The 19,813-nt window shown below is 40.8% G+C and overlaps 1 protein-coding gene across 2 annotated transcripts in view; it reads left to right on the top strand.

The window, feature by feature from the left end:
• The window catches only part of TBC1D16 (TBC1 domain family member 16), a 79,746-nt gene extending 64,614 nt beyond the window's left edge, over positions 1 to 15,132 (top strand). For both annotated transcript variants that reach the window (XM_077251478.1, XM_077251477.1), the window contains 3 exons: positions 1,368 to 1,547; positions 3,864 to 4,010; positions 14,321 to 15,132. In XM_077251478.1, the coding sequence (XP_077107593.1) occupies positions 1,368 to 1,547; positions 3,864 to 4,010; positions 14,321 to 14,566 (573 nt within the window). In that variant the 3' untranslated portion in view covers positions 14,567 to 15,132. The remainder of the gene's footprint in view (positions 1 to 1,367; positions 1,548 to 3,863; positions 4,011 to 14,320) is intronic.
• Positions 15,133 to 19,813: the final 4,681 nt, after the last annotated feature.

The following is a 19,813-nucleotide window of genomic DNA, read 5'->3' as shown; positions in this document are numbered from 1 at the left end:
ATCTGACCTTACGTGGAGTACTTGTCCTTGTAGTAATTGCATTTTATTGTTTATTAATGACTGATATGAAAAAAACCCATTTGCGGTGTACACCGCCTCCTATTGACTGACTCACGAGTGCGTGATTCTTATACACGTCCTTGATCCGCTGTCTGGCTGAATGTCGCTGCTGATTGCGCTGTACAATGATATTAAAGATTCTTGTGTTTTCACATCAGCCACGCTCATTTGTCATGTAATATTACAAAAATGGGGGTCTCCCACCGCAGGTGTCTGTAATACCAGCTGGGTTGCAGGTCCCAGTGTGAAGACTCTCTCCTTTTCTCCATTTTAAGACATGGTGCCGTGATCCCTATTGACAATTTTATTATTATTATTATTATTATTATTCACGGCTTTTCTCGGTGATGTCTGTCAATGCTTGTGCGCCATGTTAGAATGGAATAACCACTACTTCTCTCTTTCCGATTCTCCAATAAACTCCAATGACGGTGGTTACCTCTATGATGATTTTAAAGCGTATTGCTGCTTTGAACTAACAATTTTTGTTATTTTGTTACCGATTCCCTTAAATGTATCAACCACCAGAGTTTTGGAACCCCATCTGAGAGCAGTATGATATAGTGGCAGAGACTCTGATTCAAGTGATGTATTACTTACTGGGCTGCTTGCTGTAGTTTAATAAAATTCCTTTTTTAGCTTCTGCAGATTTAGCAGTTCTCTAATGCTGAGCTGTGTGTAACCCCACCCACACCACTAATTGGCAGATTTCTGCCTATGCGCAGTGTACACAGAAAGCAGTCAATCAGTAGTGGGGGCCAGGATATACAGAGCAGGGGGACTACATGGCACAAGACAATGTTTTGTTTTGTTTTTTACTGATAATCTGCTGCTGATAAAACATGGTTTATATTGAAACGACACCATTCAGCCTAGTAAGTGCAATATCACTGTAATTAAGAGCTTAAATATCTAAAAAACATCTGACCGATTCCCTTTAAATGGATGGCTTACAGTGCTATCTATCACCTATTCAATTAATGGGTGCCTCATGAAATGACTTAACAATGTATCCTTTAGACAGATCCCATATTAGTCTGTAGGTGATGGATGCCACCATGAGATATCCACTACAGCCTCCATTAATAGATATAATGTCAACTGCTTATCCATATTGCAATAACTCATCCGTCTGCGCACATTCTGGGGTATCGCGACATCCTTCACTGTCACGATTATACAGTGACTGCAGACTTTTGTCCCAAGCCTGGAGAACCCCTTTAAGAATGCTTGAGAGCTATGGATGGAAAACTGGGATATTTTAAAAGCTGCTTTTAACTTTTTTTTTTTTGTGAAATTTATTTTAGATGTATCTTCGTGAATTACTTCGGCTGATGCACTTGCGTTTCTACAAGCACTTGGTGTCTCAGGGGGAAGATGGTCTCCAAATGCTGTTTTGCCACCGGTGGATCCTGCTGTGTTTCAAAAGAGAATTTACAGACTCCGAAGCCCTAAGGATGTGGGAAGCCTGTTGGGCTCATTACCAGGTACTGTTCATAGTTACTGCGCCCATGAAAACATTAAATCGCTGCTTCCATGATTTAACTTATTCGCACTGATTAATTTAAAGTGGCAGTCCCATCTCCAAGATCATATCCCAGTGTGTAATAGGTCTAATAATATTAGCAAATACCTTCAATTAGAAATGTAGCATAGTTCTTCTGATTCGCTGTGTCACTAACCCATGTGCAGGGCATTGCAGTAACTTGGGTATCCATGGTTACCACTACTCATATAGTGACAATGAGTTATTTAGTTAGTTGTTAGTGGTCATATCCATGGATATCTAGCTACTACAATTCCATGCATGGGTTAGGTGACAGAGAAGCAGAAGAACTATACCACATTTCTAATTAGAGGTATTTCCTAATATTATTATTATTACTACTACTACACATTGGGATAGGATCTTCGAGATGAGAATACCCCTTTTAAACTGTAGGTAATTTTGCAGTGATACATTACCCTTAAAGGGGTGTTCCCATCTCCAGGTGCCTATCCTAATATGTAGTGTCATAATAGAAAGTTCTCACGCTCGCGGTGCCCTTTAGATTTGTAAAAGGAGTCTGTGTCAGTCTTCCAAATAATGGACTTCATTCTGGGTGTGTGTGTGTTTTGTTTTTTTTGTTTTTTTAATGCAATATCACTATGGGGTTAGTAATGAGGGCGTCCAATAGATGCCTCTCCATTACTTACCTCTGGGCTTGATGTCACCTGACAATACAAAGGTGACATCAAGCCCCCCCAACTATCACCCTACTTGCCACCAAACCAGGGCAAGTGGGAAGAGGGTGAAGCTAAGTGCCAGAATTGGTGCATCTTATGGATGTGCCTTTTCTGGTGTGGCTAAGAGCTAATGTATTTGTCTGGGAGGGGGCCAATATCCTTGGCCCCTTCCTAGGCAATTAATATCCGCCCGCAGCTGTCTGCCTAGCCTCTGCTGGTTATTAAATATAGGGGGACCCTTATGTCATTTTTTTTTTTTTTTTTTTTAAGGGGGGGGGGGGCATTTTAATAACCAGGAAAGGCTGAGTATACAAGCTGATATTAATAGCCTGGGAAGCTCCATGGGTGAAACTCCCTTCCCTCGGCTGGTTAATAAAATTTCGGGAGACCCTACGCAATTTTTCAGAAAATAATTTAGTATGTAAAAAAAAATACATGTACAGTAAGCTACACAAGCACTGTACTAATTATATGTGACTACAATCCTTTTATATCAATCTATTCTATGTGTATATATCTATTCTATTCTGTCAGGTCCCGCTGTGATTTTTACTGTACACGGCAGATTAATTGCTGGCTTTTCAAAGGACATGGGGGATCCCACGCCTTTTTGTTCCTGAATTTATTTACCGTATGTTTAAAAAAATAAAAAAACATGTACAGCAAACCACACACATAAAATATATATATGTATATGTATGTGTATATATATATATATATATATATATATATATATATATATATATATATATATATATACATACTCTCCTAATCTCTTGAGTATTTCCTCCTTGGAGAATTGCTATTGATGTAATTTACACAGTTTTCCATGTAAAGGCTCATGTTAGTCGCATTGCAATATCACGCATTTTAATCGAATGTAACTCGGATGCTAGGTGTTAATTGGATTGTACTTGCATGAAAATCGCATCACACTTAAATTACACTCCTCAAACTTTTCTGGACCGTATTTGGACCATTTTTTTTTTTTCACAGTGATAGGTATGAGCCCTAATTGCCACTAATGGGTTGTCCTATTTCTAATTGGAGTTATTTGCTAATATTAGACCTACTACATATTGGGATAGGATCTTTGAGATTTGAATACACTTTAAAGGGGGTGTCCACTGCTAGGACAACCCCATCTTAAACTCAATGTTTGGCCCCATTAAAAAATAAAGCCTATACTCCCCTCCTGTGCTTTCTCCGTTCCCACGGGGTCGGCACTTGCTCTCCACAGGGCTGTGATGTGGTGCTGTGGCACTTGACGTCGGCACCCAAATCAGCGGGTTGCAGCTGATCCCTGGCTGCTTCTTCATGTTCAGTTTGTCCGAAGGCAGAGACAGTGACACACTCCACATAGAAATAAAATGTGACCCACAGCTAACTGCACCACATTTGTGCATGGTTTGTGACTGGTATTGCAGCTAAGCCCAGTTCATAGGTCATGTGTATCCCCCATTTCGTGTGTAAGGTAGCGGTCTGCTGAGCGCACATTTGGCTGACCACTGTCATGCATAAGTCATACTCCAATACCTGATGGTGACTGTTATCCAGGAGGACTTTTTCTCTTTTAGACGGATTATTTCCACCTTTTCCTATGCGTTGCGATAATTGTCCTTTATGGCGAGGATGTCATTGAGCAGCAACTACCGACTGACCAGATGCTGTTACATTTCAGTAACTTGGCTATGCATATGAATGGAGAGCTGGTTCTTAAAAAGGTGAGAACTTTGTTACGTGACTTGCATTTACCATATATGTTTGTTCCACAAATGAATCCCTTATTCTCCAGTGAAAAGTAGATGACATATTCTGATTCACAATTTGGGTCCTGTCGTCCAAGAATACGTTAGGTTATGTTGTTTGGGCTGCAGTGGTCATCATATTGCGCTTATCACTAGCAACTACCGTATTTTTTTTTTGGACTATAAGACGCACCAGACCATAAGACGTACCCCAAATTTTGGGGTGGAAAATAGCAGAAAGTAGATTTTTATAAGATGGGCATCCGTCTTATTGTCCAAATTTAAGGTATCTTACCTAAGAGCCAGTGGTGGTACAGCGGGGGTCACAGAAGGCAGGGTCCCTTCCTCAGGAAGCCGGCAGCAGAATTGGGGCAATGCTGCAGTCCCAGGGTGCGATGCTGCGGGTCTGGTGTCAGCGGTGAGACAGAGATGGAGCAGGGTCCCATCCTCGGGATACCGGCAGAGGTGTGGCGATGCTGCGGTGGTGGGCGGTGCGGAGTGCCCTTGAGCAGGGTACCTACTTCAGGATGCCAGCGGCAGAAATGTGGCGGCGCCGCGGCCCGGTGTCCATGATGAGCAGAGTCCATCACCGGTTTCCCTGCGGCCATCTTCCTGAAACCGTGGGCCGCCGGAGGCTTCAGGAAAGAGGCCGCATGTGCGCAGATTGAGATCTTCGTGGCCATTTTCCTGAAGCCGAGTGCCGCCGAGATTTCAATCTGCACATGTGCAGCCTCCGGCTGCCATTTTCCTGTAGCCTCTGGCACCCCACGGCTTCAGGAAGATGGCCACAGGAAAACTGGTGATGCACTCTGCTCACCGTGGACACTGGGCCGCGGCACCGCCACATTTCTGCCGTCGCCATCCTGAAGGAGGGACCCTGCTCAAGTGCACTCTGCATCTCCACACCTCTGCCACAACCCCCCGGTAAACATGCGTTTGCACTATAAGACGCACCTCCCATTTTCCTCCCAAATTTTGGGGAGAAAAAGTGCGTCTTATAGTTAGAAAACTACTGTCTAACTGTCTGTCAAAAACGACTGCTGTAAATATCCGCCTACGTTTCGAGATCACTGCTGTTTGCATATAGTTACTCTGAGCAAGTGCGGGTGTGTATCTGCGGAGTCAGCACGTTGTCGGTCCACGCCGTGTATTTTTCTCCACTGACCACTGTAGAGTACCGGAGAAAATAAACCACACATCAGACTTTGTGATGCAAATACAATTAGGGGTTTATCATGTCACCAGGATTTCACAAGAGAGCAGCAATGATTCAGACAATTGTATCCACCTACTGGCAACATAGAAGCAGATGGAGCACTGTGGAATCTTAGCATTACTCTATTTTATAGATTATCGCAGTATCACATTACAAGAATAAATGCTGTATCTTGTCTTGCGGAAAAAATAAATAACATCCAGCTAGGTCAATGGGAATTAAAATAAATATCTATATTTACGTGTGTATGTATATCTAATATATAAAGCTGAATGTGTGTATGTGTGTATGTCCGGGATTGGCATCTGAACCGTCGCAGCTACAGGCACAAAATTTTGCACAGTCACACGTCTGGACCCCGAGAGCGTCAAAGCTATGTTGTGAGGTGAAATTTTAACCCCGCGCTTTCCAATTCACCAAACAATTTTGCCCCTATCTACATAATGGGGAAAAAATCAAAGGAAAAGTGTTGGAGGCAAATTAACAGCTGCCAGATGTGAACAAGGGGGACTTAAAGAATGAGAGCGATGGCGCCAAAGAGTATATACTGTACAGTTGCTAAGGTGGGGCCCCGACATGGGATAATTACCACACCACCACGGGGATATGAACACACACACAAAATGCGCCACACACTACCACGTGCTCGAACACATATACCACCCTCAGCGCACATTTCACCACACATACACCAACCTCGCCACATAAAAGTCGAAACACAAAAGTCGCCGCTCAAAACTCGCCACGCGCAAAACTCTCCACATGCAAAACTTGCCACACGTGCAAAACTCACCTCATGGAAAACTTGCACACGCGGAAAAATTGCCACATGCACAAAAGTTGCAAAAGTTGCCTCACACAAAACTTGCACATACTCAAAAGGCACCACACATAAAACTCGCCACGCGCAAAACTTGCTGCACACAACTTGCTACACTAACCTGTCACATGCAACTCGACACACAAAAAGTTGCTACACGCATGTCGCCACACAAAACTCATCTCACAAAAGTCGCTACATGCATGTTGCCACACGCAACTCAACACACACAACTTGACACACGAAACTCGCCCTAAAACACACACAAGTCTGGTATTATCCTTCAAAAATAAAAATCTGATTAATAAGCAGACAACCTTCAAGAGCAACAGCTGTACCATATAGGAATCCGGCAGCTGTCAGTCACATGACCAGTCTATTATGTGTATGTGTGAGCTAATATATACTACCAGGGGGTGGGCTTACTGTTGGCTGGGGATTTATCAGGCTGCCAATTTAGCTTACAAATACTGAGGTAAAAATACTGACCAAATAACGTGTGAACGAGGTCTAATACAGGAGGAGATGACATACAGATATATATACTATATACAGGAGGAGATGACACACAGGTATATACTATTTACAGGGGAGATGACACACAGGTATATACTATATACAGGAGGAGATGACACACAGATATATACTATATACAGGAGAGATGACACACAGGTATATACTATATAGAGGAGGAGATGACATACAGGTACATACTACATACAGGGAGGAGATGACATACAGGTGTATACTATATACAGGAGGAGATGACACACAGGTATATACTATATACAGGAGGAGATTACATACAGGTATATACTATATATAGGAGGAGATGACATACAGGTATATACTATATACAGGGGAGATGACACACAGCAGGTATATACTATATACAGGGGAGATGACATACAGGTATATACTATATACAGGAGATGACATACAGGTGTATACTATATATAAGGGAGATGACAAACATGTATATACGGAGGTGAAAATGAGAGGTGTGAGTGCAAAATGAGAGGAGTGAGGGAAAATAGTGGAGTGATCGGAAAATGACAGATGTGAGGTCGAAATGACAAGTGTTAGGGGGGAATGAGAGGAGTGAGGGGGAAAATAAGAGGAGTGAGGGGGAAAATGAGAGGTGTGAGGGAGAAAATGAGAGATGTGAGGGGGAAAATGAAAGATGTGATGGGAAAATAAGAGAAGTGAGGTGCTATAACTAACCACAGATATTTACTATGCCCAGGCAACGCTGGGCTCTTCAGCTAGTATAATATACAGTGGGGCAAAAAAGAGGAGACTCTTAAAGAAGAAGTTACAGGTCTGTGAGAGCCAGAAATCTTGATTGTTTGTTTCTGACCAAATACTTATTTTCCACCATAATATGCAAATAAAATGATAAAAAAACAGACAATGTGATTTTCTGGATTTTTTTTTTCCTCAGTTTGTCTCCCATAGTTGAGGTCTACCTATGATGTAAATTACAGACGCCTCTCATCTTTTTAAGTGGTGGAACTTGCACTATTGCTGACTGACTAAATACTTTTTTGCCCCACTGTAAGGTGTATATATGGACTCATGAATATCGTTGTATTTTACCCCATCCATCTTCCCCTTAAATCGGAATATTTTCCCTGTCCCTGCTGCAGTAAAACATCCCCACAGCATGATGTTTCTACTACCATGTTGCACTGTGGGGGATGCTGTTCTTGGGGTGAGGAGCTGTGTTGGTTTGGTGCCAGACAATAAGTTCAATTTTGGTTTCATCTGACCACAGCACCTTCCTCCATACATTTCAGGAGTCTCCCACATGTCTTTTGGCAAACTCAAAACAATCCTTACAATTTTTGTGTGGAAGTAAAGTCTTTTGTCTGCCTACTCTTTCATAAAGTCCGCCTCTATGGAGTGTAAAGATTATTGCGGTCGTTTAGGCAGATAATCCAGTCTCTGCTTGGGAACTCTTCAGCTCCTTAAAGGTTACTTTTTGGTCTCTGTGCTGCCTATCTGATTAATGCCCTCCTTGCCTGGGCTGAGAGTTTTGGTGGGCGGCCCTCTCTTGGCAGGTTTGTTGTGGCACCATGTTTTTTTTCCATTTGACAATAATGCATTTGATGGAGCTCCTAGGGATCATCAGAGATTGGGATCATTTTTTATAACCCAACCCTGACTTCTGCTTCTCAACAACTTTGTCCCTGACTTGTGTGGAGATCTACTTGGTCTTCATGGTGTTTGGTTAGTGATGCCTCTTGCTTAACCCCCAAGGGTGGTTTGCACGTTAATGACTGGGCCAATTTTTACAATTCTGTCCACTGTCCCTTTATGAGGATGTAACTCTGGAATGCTTCAATGGATCCTGATGATTCTGACAGTTTTCTCGGAACATATTGTACTTCGTAATAGTGGTAACATTTCTTTGATATTACCTGCGTTTATTTGTTAAAAAAATTTAAATTTGGTGAAAATTTCGCAATTTTCCAACTTCTAATTTTTATGCCATTAAATCACAGAGATACAATGTATGTTATACAAAATACTTAATAAGTAACATTTCCCACATTTCTACTTTACATCAGCACAATTTTGGAACCAAAATTTTTTTTTTGTTAGGGAGTTATAAGGGTTAAAAGTTGACCAGCAACTTCTCATTTTTACAAAACCATTTTTTTTTAGGGACTACATCACATTTGAAGTCACTTTGAGGGGTCTATATGATAGAAAATAACCAAGTGAGACACCATTCTAAAAACTGCACCCCTCAAGGTGCTCAAAACCACATTCAAGAAGTTTATTAACCCTTCAGGTGTTTCACAGAAATTTTTGGAATGTTTAAAAAAAAAAAAAAAAAAAAGAACATTTGACTTTTTCAATAAAAAAAAAAAATTACTTCAGCTTCAATTTGTTTTATTTTACCAAGGGTAACAGGAGAAATTGGACCCCAAACGTTGTACAATTTGTTCTGAGTACGCTGATACCCCATATGTGGGGGTAAACCACTGTTTGGGTGCATGGCAGCTCGGAAGGGAAGGAGCACCATTTGACTTTTCAAAATTGACTGGAATTGAGATGGGACTCCATGTCGCGTTTGGAGAGCCCCTGGTGTGCCTAAACATTGAAACCCCCCACAAGTGACACCATTTTGGAAAGTAGACCCCCTAAGGAACTTATCTAGATGTGTGGTGAGAACTTTGAACCCCAAGTGTTTCACTACAGTTTATAAAGCAGAGCCGTGAAAATAAAAATTATTTTTTTTTCCACAAAAATTATATTTTAGCCCCCAGTTTTGTATTTCCCTAAGGGTAGCAGGAGAAATTTGACCACAAAAGTTGTTGTGCAATTTGTCCTGAGTACGCTGATACCCCATATGTGGTGGCGAACCACCGTTTGGGCGCATGGCAGAGCTCGGAAGGGAAGGAGCGCCGTTTGGAATGCTTACTTAGATGGATTGGTCTGCAGGGGTCACGTTGCATTTGCAGAGCCCCTGATGTACCTAAACAGTAAACCCCCCCCCACAAGTGACCCCATATTGGAAACTAGACCCCCCAAGGAACTTATCTAGATGTGTTGTGAGAACTTTGAACCCCACGTGTTTCCCTACAGTTTATAACGCAAAGCCATAAAAATAAAAAATAAAGGTTTCCACAAAAAATCTTTTTTAGCCCCCAGTTTTGTATTTTCCCAAGGGTAGACAAAAGTTGTTGTCCAGTTTGTCCTGAGTACGCTGATACCCCATATGTTGGGGTAAACCCCTGTTTGGGCGCACGGGAGAGCTTGGAAGGGAAGGAACACTGTTTTACTTTTTCAACGCAGAATTGGCTGGAATTGAGATTTGGAGAGCCCCTGATGTGCCTAAACAGTGGAAACCCCCCCAATTCTAACTGAAACCCTAACCCAAACACACCCCTAACTCTTATCCCAACCCTAACCACACCCCTAACCTGAACACGCCCCTAACCTGAACACGCCCCTAACCCTAATCCCAACCACACCCCTACCCCCAACGGGACGAGTTGACGTTTTTATTGGTACCATTTTTGGGCACTTGACATTTTTTTATCGCTTTTTATTCCGATTTTTGTGAGGCAGAATGACCAAAAACCAGCAATTCATGAATTTCTTTGGGGGGGGGGGGGGGCCTTTTATACTGTTCCACGTTTGGTAAAATTGATAAAGCAGTTTTATTCGTCGGGTCAGTACGATTACAGCAATACCTCATTTATATCATTTTTTTATGTTTTGGCGCTTTTATACGATCAAAACTATTTTATATAAAAAATAATAATTTTTGCAGCGCTTTATTCTGAGGACTATAACTTTTTTATTTTTTCGCTGATGATGCTGTATGGTGGCTCTTTTTTTGCGGGACAAGATGACGTTTTCAGCGGTACCATGGTTATTTATATCCTTTTTTTTTTTTTTTTAAATTCGTTTATTGATTACAGCATGAACCATACATACATTTGCTTATATTCATTATTATCCATTAGATACATAGAATTACCACACATAGCCATGTCTGGAATATTGTAAAGGTTACAAGCAATGCATGTCAATCATTTGTTTATATCCTATTCAAACTTTAACTACATTAACTTCTAATAAAACCTCTAAAACTAACATGCTGCCGCTTAAAGGAGAGTTCTAGATAGATTCTACCCTGTGAATAGACAATGTCCGCAATCTTACACCTTTTCCTTGTATATTTGTTAAGTTATTTAACCTAAACAGTATGACAGGAGGAGTTCCATCTTCCCCATATCTTCTCAAATTTAGCTGGATTACCTCTATTCTGGTACAGTGTCCGCTCATAAGGAATAATGGAATTTACCAAGTCCACCCATGCTCTAAGAGTTGGACAAGAACCACCCATCCATCTCAGAGCCAACACCTTTCGTGCCAAAAACAGCGTCTCCCTCAGAAAAATTCCCGTATGATGATCCCAAGTCTCTGCCTCCCATACTCCAAATAAGCACACCAGGGGTTCAAGTGGGACAGGGATCGACACCAGTGATGATTTATATCCTTTTTGATTGCGTGTTATTCCACTTTTTGTTTGGCGGTATGATAATAAAGCGTTGTTTTTTGTTTTTATGGTGTTCACTGAAGGGGTTAACTAGTGGGACAGTTTTATAGGTCGGGTTATTACGGACACGGCGATACTAAATATGTGTACTTTTTACTTGGATAAAGAATTGCATTTTTTTTTAAACAATATTTTTTTTTTTTCTTTATTTAGGAATTTATTTTTTTTTACACATGTAAATATTTTTTTTTTTCCTTTGTCCCAGGGTGGGACATCGTGCTTTAGTGTTTGAGCGCTGATCTGACACTTTGCAATGCACTGTGTCAGATTGGCGATCTTACAGGCACTGCAGGGAGGCTTCCTGGTGCCTGCTCTTAGCAGGTGCTTGCAAGCCACCTCCCTGCCACACCCGGAAGGAGCCCCGCGGCCATTTTGTATCCGGGGCCTGCAGGGAGGAGATGCTCGGAACAACGCGATCACATTGCGTTGTTCTGAGGGTCTCAGGGAAGCTCGCAGAGAGCCCCCTCTCTGCGCGATGCATCCCTATGCCGCCGGAACCCTGCGATCATGTTTGATCACAGTGTTCCAGGGGTTAATGTGCCGAGAGAGGTCCGTGACCGCTCCTGGCACATAGTGCCGGATATCAGCTGTAATAATCAGCTGACACCCGGCCACGATCGGCCGCCCTCCCCCCGTGAGCGCGGCTGATCGCCCATGACGTACTATCCCGTCCCTGGGAATTAAGTCCCAGGTCACCTCGACGGAATAGTACGTCATATGGGATTAAGGGGTTAAAGGTGTTGCAGCCTCTTTGGCCTTTCAGAAAGGGTGTATATACTGACAGACCATGTGACATTTAGATTGCACACAGGTGGACTTCCTGTCACTAACCATGTGACTTATGAAGGTAACTACTTTCACCAGAAATGTTTATGGGCGTCATAGCAAAACGGATGAATACATATGCACATGCCAATTTTTTTGTTATTTGATCCCATAATTTTTATTTATGCCTATTTCTCTCACTTCACTTCACTTCACCAACTTAGACTATTTAGTGCTGATGCATCACACACAAATCGGATTATTACAAGTTATGTAACAAAATAGGTAAAAAGCCAAGGAAGAGGAGGGATGAATACTTTTGCAAGCTGCTGTACATCAGTCTACTCAGCACCCCCTGCTCTATAATAGGGTGCCTGCCGATTGAACAGCATTTTCATAGTGACAGGTTCCCTTTAATGTTGCTGTAGGCCCCTTGCCAGCCTTTTATTTTAATCAATTTCCAAGGGACATCTGGTTCTAAAGCCACATTAACATGTCCAGTATTTGGTGATTATTTTACCTCCATATCTGTAAACCAAAACCAAGAGTGGAACAATCAGAGGGAAAGTATAATAGAAACATGTCACCACTTCTGTATTTATCACCCACTCCTGGTTTTGGCTTACAAATACTGAGGTAAAAAAACTGACCAAATACTGAACGTGTGCATGTTCCCTAATAAATATTATTATTGTCCAAACTTAAACATCAGTGTTCCTTTGCTGTGTTGTAAGCTATTTATGGACCATTTGTTTTTTCAGGAAAATGCAAATAAAAAATTCAGTAAAATCATCATCGAGCAGCGAAACTTTATATGGGGTTAATCAGAATCACTGTAAATGATGGCAGCTGTGTACTGACTGACTACTCATTAACATGTGATTGGCTAATTCTGAACACATCCCCAATTATTATAGGGTGTTCATACTTATGCAACCATATTGTTTTTGTAATTTTTTTTTTCTACCTCAAAATGATTTGCTTGTCTCTCAATGGATTTGTATAGATTAAGCGTTTCCTACTCCCATACTACCTCTTCATCTCGCCCCCTCTCTGTTGGTGTCCCTCAAGGCTCTGTCCTTGGGCCCTTACTCTTCTCAATCTATACACTTGGTCTAGGACAACTCATAAGGTCCTATGGCTTCCAGTACCATCTATATGCTGATGACACTCAGATCTACCTCTCTGGCCCAGATATCACCTCTCTGCTGTCCAGAATCCCAGAGTGTCTATCAGCCATATCCTCCTTCTTCTCTCGCTTCCTCAAGCTCAATGTGGACAAATCTGAACTCATTATCTTTCCTCCATCACACGTATCTTCCCTACCTGATATATCTATCAAAATAAATGAAATCACACTTTCTCCTGTCCCCAAAATCCGCTGCCTCAGAGTTACCCTTGACTCTGCCCTGTCCTTCAAACTGCACATCCAAGCTCTCACCACCTCCTGTCGCCTCCAGCTCCAAAAATATTTCCAGAATCCGTCCTTTCCTCAACCCTCACTCTACCAAAATGCTTGTGCATGCCCTAATCATCTCCCGCCTCGACTACTGCAACATCCTCCTTTGTGACCTACCTTCTAACACTCTCGCACCCCTCCAGTCCGTCCTCAACTCTGCTGCCCGACTAATTAATCTCTCTCCTCGCTACACTCCTGCTTCCCCTCTTTGCAAATCCCTTCACTGGCTCCCAATTTCCCAGCGTATCCAGCTTAAACTACTAACACTGACCTACAAAGCCATCCATAACCTTTCTTCTCTATATATTTCCTAACTAATCTCCCGATATCTTCCCTCACGTAATCTCCGGTCCTCCCAAGACCTCTTTCTCTCCTCCACGCTTATTCGCTCCTCACCCAATTGCCTCAAAGACTTCTCCCAAATATCCCCCATCCTCTGGAATTCTGTGCCCCAACACGTCCGGTTATCCGCCACATTTGGATCATTCAAAAGAAACCTGAAAACCCACCTCTTCAAGAAAACTTACAACCTGTAATGACCCCACGGCCACCTCAACACCATCGGAGCTACCGCAACCCTCGACCTACTGTCTCCTTCCCCATAATCCTGTAGAATGTAAGCCCGCAAGGGCAGGGTCCTCTCCCCTCTGTACCAGACTGTCATTGTTAGTTTGTTTACTGTAAGTGATATTTGTATTTTGATGTAACCCCGTCTCATGTACAGCACCATGGAATTAATGGGCTGTATAAATAATAATAAATAATATTAAAGGTGGAAAAGGTTCTGAAAAGAGTTCTTGGTGTGATTTTCTTTTAACATGGCAAAATCCGGGCATTTTAACTGCGATGTTACTTTATATATCCACTGTACATTACCTGTCTTATTACACAAATGTTGCACTTTCTGGTATTTTTTGTAATACTTTTTTTTTGTTGTTGTACACAGGCAAGGAGTTTACTTTATCAATTTCGTCTCTTACCCAAAATTCCCTGCAGCCTCCATGACTTATGTAAGTTGTGTGGTCCTGGTATGTGGGACAGCGGCTATATACCAACAATTGAATGCAATGGTGAACACCCAGACTCCAAAAGTTGTTTGTATGGAGGAACTGTAGAAAACCCTATTCCAACGTCACCTAGAGAAAGCAAGAAAAAACACAAACCGCTTGATGTTTTTACCTTTAGGAAATAAAGAAAATGCCTAAAAACTCCATCATTTGAAGAGTTTCAAAGTGAAGTTCTTTATTCACTGTGAATTGGGTTCAGTGGACTCTACATTTATTTATACTGCACAGTCAGTGAACTGGCTAGAATTTGGATTACTGCCTAAACTGGACTAATTAGTTTAGGAAAGTTTTTTTTGTTTTTGTTTTCAATATTTGATTGGTAACAATCCTTACAAAGTTACAAAGTTGTCAGGAACATTTTCAAATCTATTATAAAGCCTTTGCTAGCGAAGCACAATCCTGTACCACTTTTCTTCCTAAAACTCACATGAAAATGTTATTTAATTCAATAAATCTGTTAGTGGGATTTTAACCAATCAATATTTTCTAATTACAATTATTTTCATTTATTGTTTTTTTTTTTTTTGTACTTATTTTCTATTATTGCACAAACCGAAACCAATCAGGTGACTTACGACTATCAATATTTTCCACTGCACTGCATTAATGGGAGATATGATTTACTTGAAGTCAATTCTTTTATGTAACCTGTACCATTCATAGCAGTGTAAATAAATAAATTGCGTTTTCAGATTTTTTTTGTCCATTCATAATTACTGTAACTTATAAAAAGAATAATGCACCCACCAAAATAACGGTCATCCGGTTTTTGCTATTTATTCTGGGAACAGCACAATGTAGAGGCTCTATACCTGATTCTATTGATGTCACTTACTGCTTGCAGTTTCAATACAATCCATTTTTTTATCAGCAGTAGATTATCACTGGAGGACTAGTTGGCTCGTGCCAGGGAGTCCAGCTAAAATATATAATCCTGCCCCCACAACTGATTAGCATCTTACTGACCATGTACAGTGGACACAAAGCTGACAATCAGGGGTGTGGGTGAGTTATACACAGCTCAGCATTTATAGCACTGCTATGTCTACAGCAGAGAAAATGGGGATATCAAAACTTTAACTTGCAGTCCAGTAAGTGATAAGTCACTGGAATCAGTCTCTTTACCCCTACATCATGCTGCCCTCAGATTACATTGCATCATGCTGCTCTCAGATTACATAGCAAAAATCTAGTGCACGATTCCCGCCAAAAGCCATAAGCGTCATACTAATGTATCCAACAATTAGGAACACAAGTATATTTTGATCATGGTAAAGAAACTGCAAAAAAATGGGGTTAAATTTTTTTTAGCCCTAAACAAGTGCTTCTCACAAAATTAGAATATCATCGAATGGTTAATTTATTTCATTTCTTTAATACAAAAAGTGAAACTCGTATATTATATAGAATCATTACAAACCGTGATCTATTTCAAGTGTTTATTTTTGTTAATGTTGATGATTATGGCTTGCAGCCAATGAAAACCCAAAAGTCATTATCTCAGTAAATTAGAATACTTAATAACACCGCTTGAAAAATGATTTTAAAATTAGAAATGTTGGCCTACTGAAATGTATATTCAGTAAATGCATTCAATACTCGGTCGGGGCTCCTTTTGCATCAATTAATGTATCAATGCAGCATGACATGTAGGCGATCAGCCTGTGGCACTGCTGAGCTAAAATGGAAGCCCAGGTTGCTTTGATAGCAGCCTTCAGCTTGTCTGCATTGTTGGGTCTGGTGTCTCTCATCTTCCTCTTGACAATACTTCATACATTCTCTATGGGGTTAAGGTCAGGTCAGTTTGCTGGCCAATCAAGCACAGTGATACTGTTGTTTTTAAACCAGGTATTGGTACTTTTGGCAGTGTGGACAGGTGCCAAGTCCTGCTGGAGAATGAAATTTCCATCTCCAAAAAGCTTGTCGGCAAAGGGAAGGATGAAGTGCTCTAAAATTTCCTGGTAGACAGATGTGCTGACTTTGGTCATGAAAAAACACAGCGTACCTATATCAGCAGATGACATGGCTCCCCAAACCATCACTGATTGTGGAAACTTCACATAGTCCTCAAGCAGCTTGGATTGTGGCCTCTCCACTCTTCCTCCAGACTCTGGGACCTTGATTTACAAATGAAATGCAAAATTTATTATCACCTGGAAACAACACCTTAGACCACTGAGCAACAGTCCAGTTCTTTTCCTCCTTGGCCCAGGTAAGATGCTTCTGGCGTTGTCTATTGGTCATAAGTGGCTTGACACAAGGAATGCAACACTTGTAGCCCATGTCCTGGATACAGTATGTGTGTGTGTGTGGTGGCTCTTGAAGCAATGACTCCAGCAGCAGTCCACTCCTTGTGAATCTCCCCCAAATTTTTTAATGGCATTGTCTTAATCCTTTCAAGGCTGCGGTTATCCCGGTTGCTTGTGCACCTTTTTCTACCACACTTTTTCCTTCCACTCAACTTTCCATTAATATGCTTGGATACAGCACTCTGTGAACAGCCAGCTTATTTCACAATGGCCTTTTGTGGCCTACCCTCCTTGAGGAGTGTGTCAATGATTGCCTTCTGGACATTTGTTAAGTCAGCAGTCTTCCCCATGATTGTGGAGCCTACTGAAACAGACTAAGGGACCTTTTAAAATGTTTAGGAAGCCTTTGCAGGTGCTTTTTGTTAATTATTCTAATATACTGAGATAATGACTTTTGGGTTTTCATTGGCTGTAAGCCATAATCATGTTAACAGAAATAAACACTTGAAATAGATCACTCTGTTTGTAAAGACTCTATATAATATGAGTTTCACGTTATGTATTGAACTTAAATCAATTTTAATTTTTGATGATATTCTAATTTTGCGAGAAGCACCTGTATTTTCTTTGCTAGATGTAGTTGTGACAGCCTGTACATTTAGGATAAACCTTTTATATTGAAATATTGAAACATAAGTGATGCTGCATCAACACCGATGATCAGGAGCGGGCTCATTTGAACGTTGGTTTCTCATAAATTGTGCGATGTAATCATGCTGCTGATCACACGCAAACCGCTTGTTTGTTGGGTGAAATGTTCTTTTAGTTCATCCAAAAGATCATCGTTCTCATCAGCACATCGTGATGCTGTGAACAGTGGTGGCGTATATTCACTGGATGATCGATTACTGGTACTAAGCAGGTTCGGTCTGTGTTTAACAAAGCGATTAAACGACTGCCAACTGTCAACCATGTTGCTGATTGCCAGTCACTTAGTGTTGTGCATTGGCAGGAGTACACGCGCACACAGAGATTTCTGATTCCTGTGGAGACCTAAATCTTAAGTTTGGAACTCATTTGATTTGCCCAGGATAGGCACAATTTTAGATTTTTAGAATTGAAATTCACATTGATAACCTCACTAAACTAGTCTTTTAATGCAAATCTCTCAGTCCCGATGAATATTTAGAATAAACCATTGTGTACATGAGCATTAACAGTATTTCTGGCCATAATGTCCGCTCTAATATACCTTTCAACTTTCGACAGACTTCATCTTTGTCATTTTTTGCTAATCTTCGCTCCAGAAGGAATTGGCATTAGCTACGGTGTTGTTCTCCCTCACTTAGCTGCAAAAATTCCCTAGGTCCTGATCAATATCCTAGGTGAACACTCTGTTCTACCAGTCTGAATAGTGTAATCAGTCACTTTCTGCATCAGGAGAACCAGCGACACAGCAGCTATGGATTCGACACCAAAGCCTGCATTTATAACATTTTGCACCTAGATAAACTGGACATTTATTCACTACTGTGTGAATGAGAACATTTCATGTTGCAGATATCGTAGTGAAAATGGTGTAGTTAACGGTTCGTTCACATCAGCGTATATACAATCGCTGCAATGTTCATGCCAAAAAGTAGGAAGAGTCATGCGTGTCATTTCATATATCATACGTGTGCTGTTTTTCTTTTTCTCGCCTAGCACCCATATGCAACACATTTAACAATCCCTTTACACACTAAAGTAATACTCTATGTAAATTAAAAATGATTTTCGTAAATAATAAATCAGTCTTGTATAAACATAGTTGATAGAAAGATATTAGATCTATAATAGAAATGTAATGTGTGCTTACATTATCAGGCTGAAAAGGTCTTTGGTTATTGGGCCCTTCCTAGCCCATAGCCACACCAGGAGTGGAGCATCACATTAGATGCGCCTATTGTCCCTTTGCCTTCACTTTTCCTGTTTGCCCTGCTGCGTTGGGTATCGGGATGATATCAGCTGTAATTTGACCAAAAACCCAGCTGACATCAAGCCCTGCTGTTAGTAATGGAGAGGTGTCTATCAGACACCTCATTACTAACCCAGTAATAACAAACAAAAACCCCACCAAAAATACTTTGTCTAAAGAAAAAAAAACTCACTCATGCTTTCCCTGGTTCACCTATTTATTTAAAAAAAAAATCCATGCAGGTCCTTCGTAGTTCAGGGAATCAGACTTTGTCCACAATTGGAAACCTGAAAAACATAAAAAGAAATAAAGACACTGTCTCTCATTCACAAACTTATTAGAAAATATGGGTCCCACGCAGGTCTGACATAGTATAGCACTTCCCACCAAGTTCCCTGATTCCGTCAATAAAAGCCTATGCAGACTTGTTCGGAGGAGTGTTTTTTTTTTTTTAAAAAAAAAAGGTTTTTTTTTTCTTTTTATTACTGGGTTAGTACTGGGGGAAGGGTGTATGATAGATGCCCCTCCATTACAGCAGGGGTTAATGGCAGCTTTGATTTTGGACAAATCACAGCTGACATCAATCCCAAGCCCTATTACCACGATAACCAACGCTCTAGGGCAATCAGGAACAGCGAAGACAAATCATCTGAAGTAGCTCATATAATGTGATGTGCCCGTTCTGGGACTGCTGCAAGCTTTAGGGCCACAAAATGCACTGAAGGGTGCAAGTTTAGTATATGTAGGGGGCTTGACAAATTATATATATATATATATATATATATATATATATATATATATATATATATATATATATATATATATTTTATTTATTGTAAATGCAAGAACCTTAGTGACCTGTTATATGTCATAGGGTAAGGCTAGACGTAGCCTATCCACAAGCAGCAAAAACAACTACCCACTCCAAAAAATTATAAATGAAGGAGAAAAAAAGGAGCATTCAGGTATATATAAAATAAAAGGGAAATTTATTAGTAATATATCAAAACACATGTGAACAATAGTAATCAAACAATTACAACAAGTAAAGCAATAGCAGGATAGAAGCAGAAGAACCAGGGAATCCATATTTGAAACTGCCCATGTAAACATTTAGCCGTTATAGTAAAGTGTCAGTATTTTTTCTACATAACGACGCATTGCGA

Source organism: Ranitomeya variabilis, chromosome 4 (assembly GCF_051348905.1).
Source record: "Ranitomeya variabilis isolate aRanVar5 chromosome 4, aRanVar5.hap1, whole genome shotgun sequence".
In the NCBI taxonomy this organism is placed as follows: domain Eukaryota; kingdom Metazoa; phylum Chordata; class Amphibia; order Anura; family Dendrobatidae; genus Ranitomeya; species Ranitomeya variabilis.
This window is presented reverse-complemented; position numbering and strand designations above follow the sequence as displayed.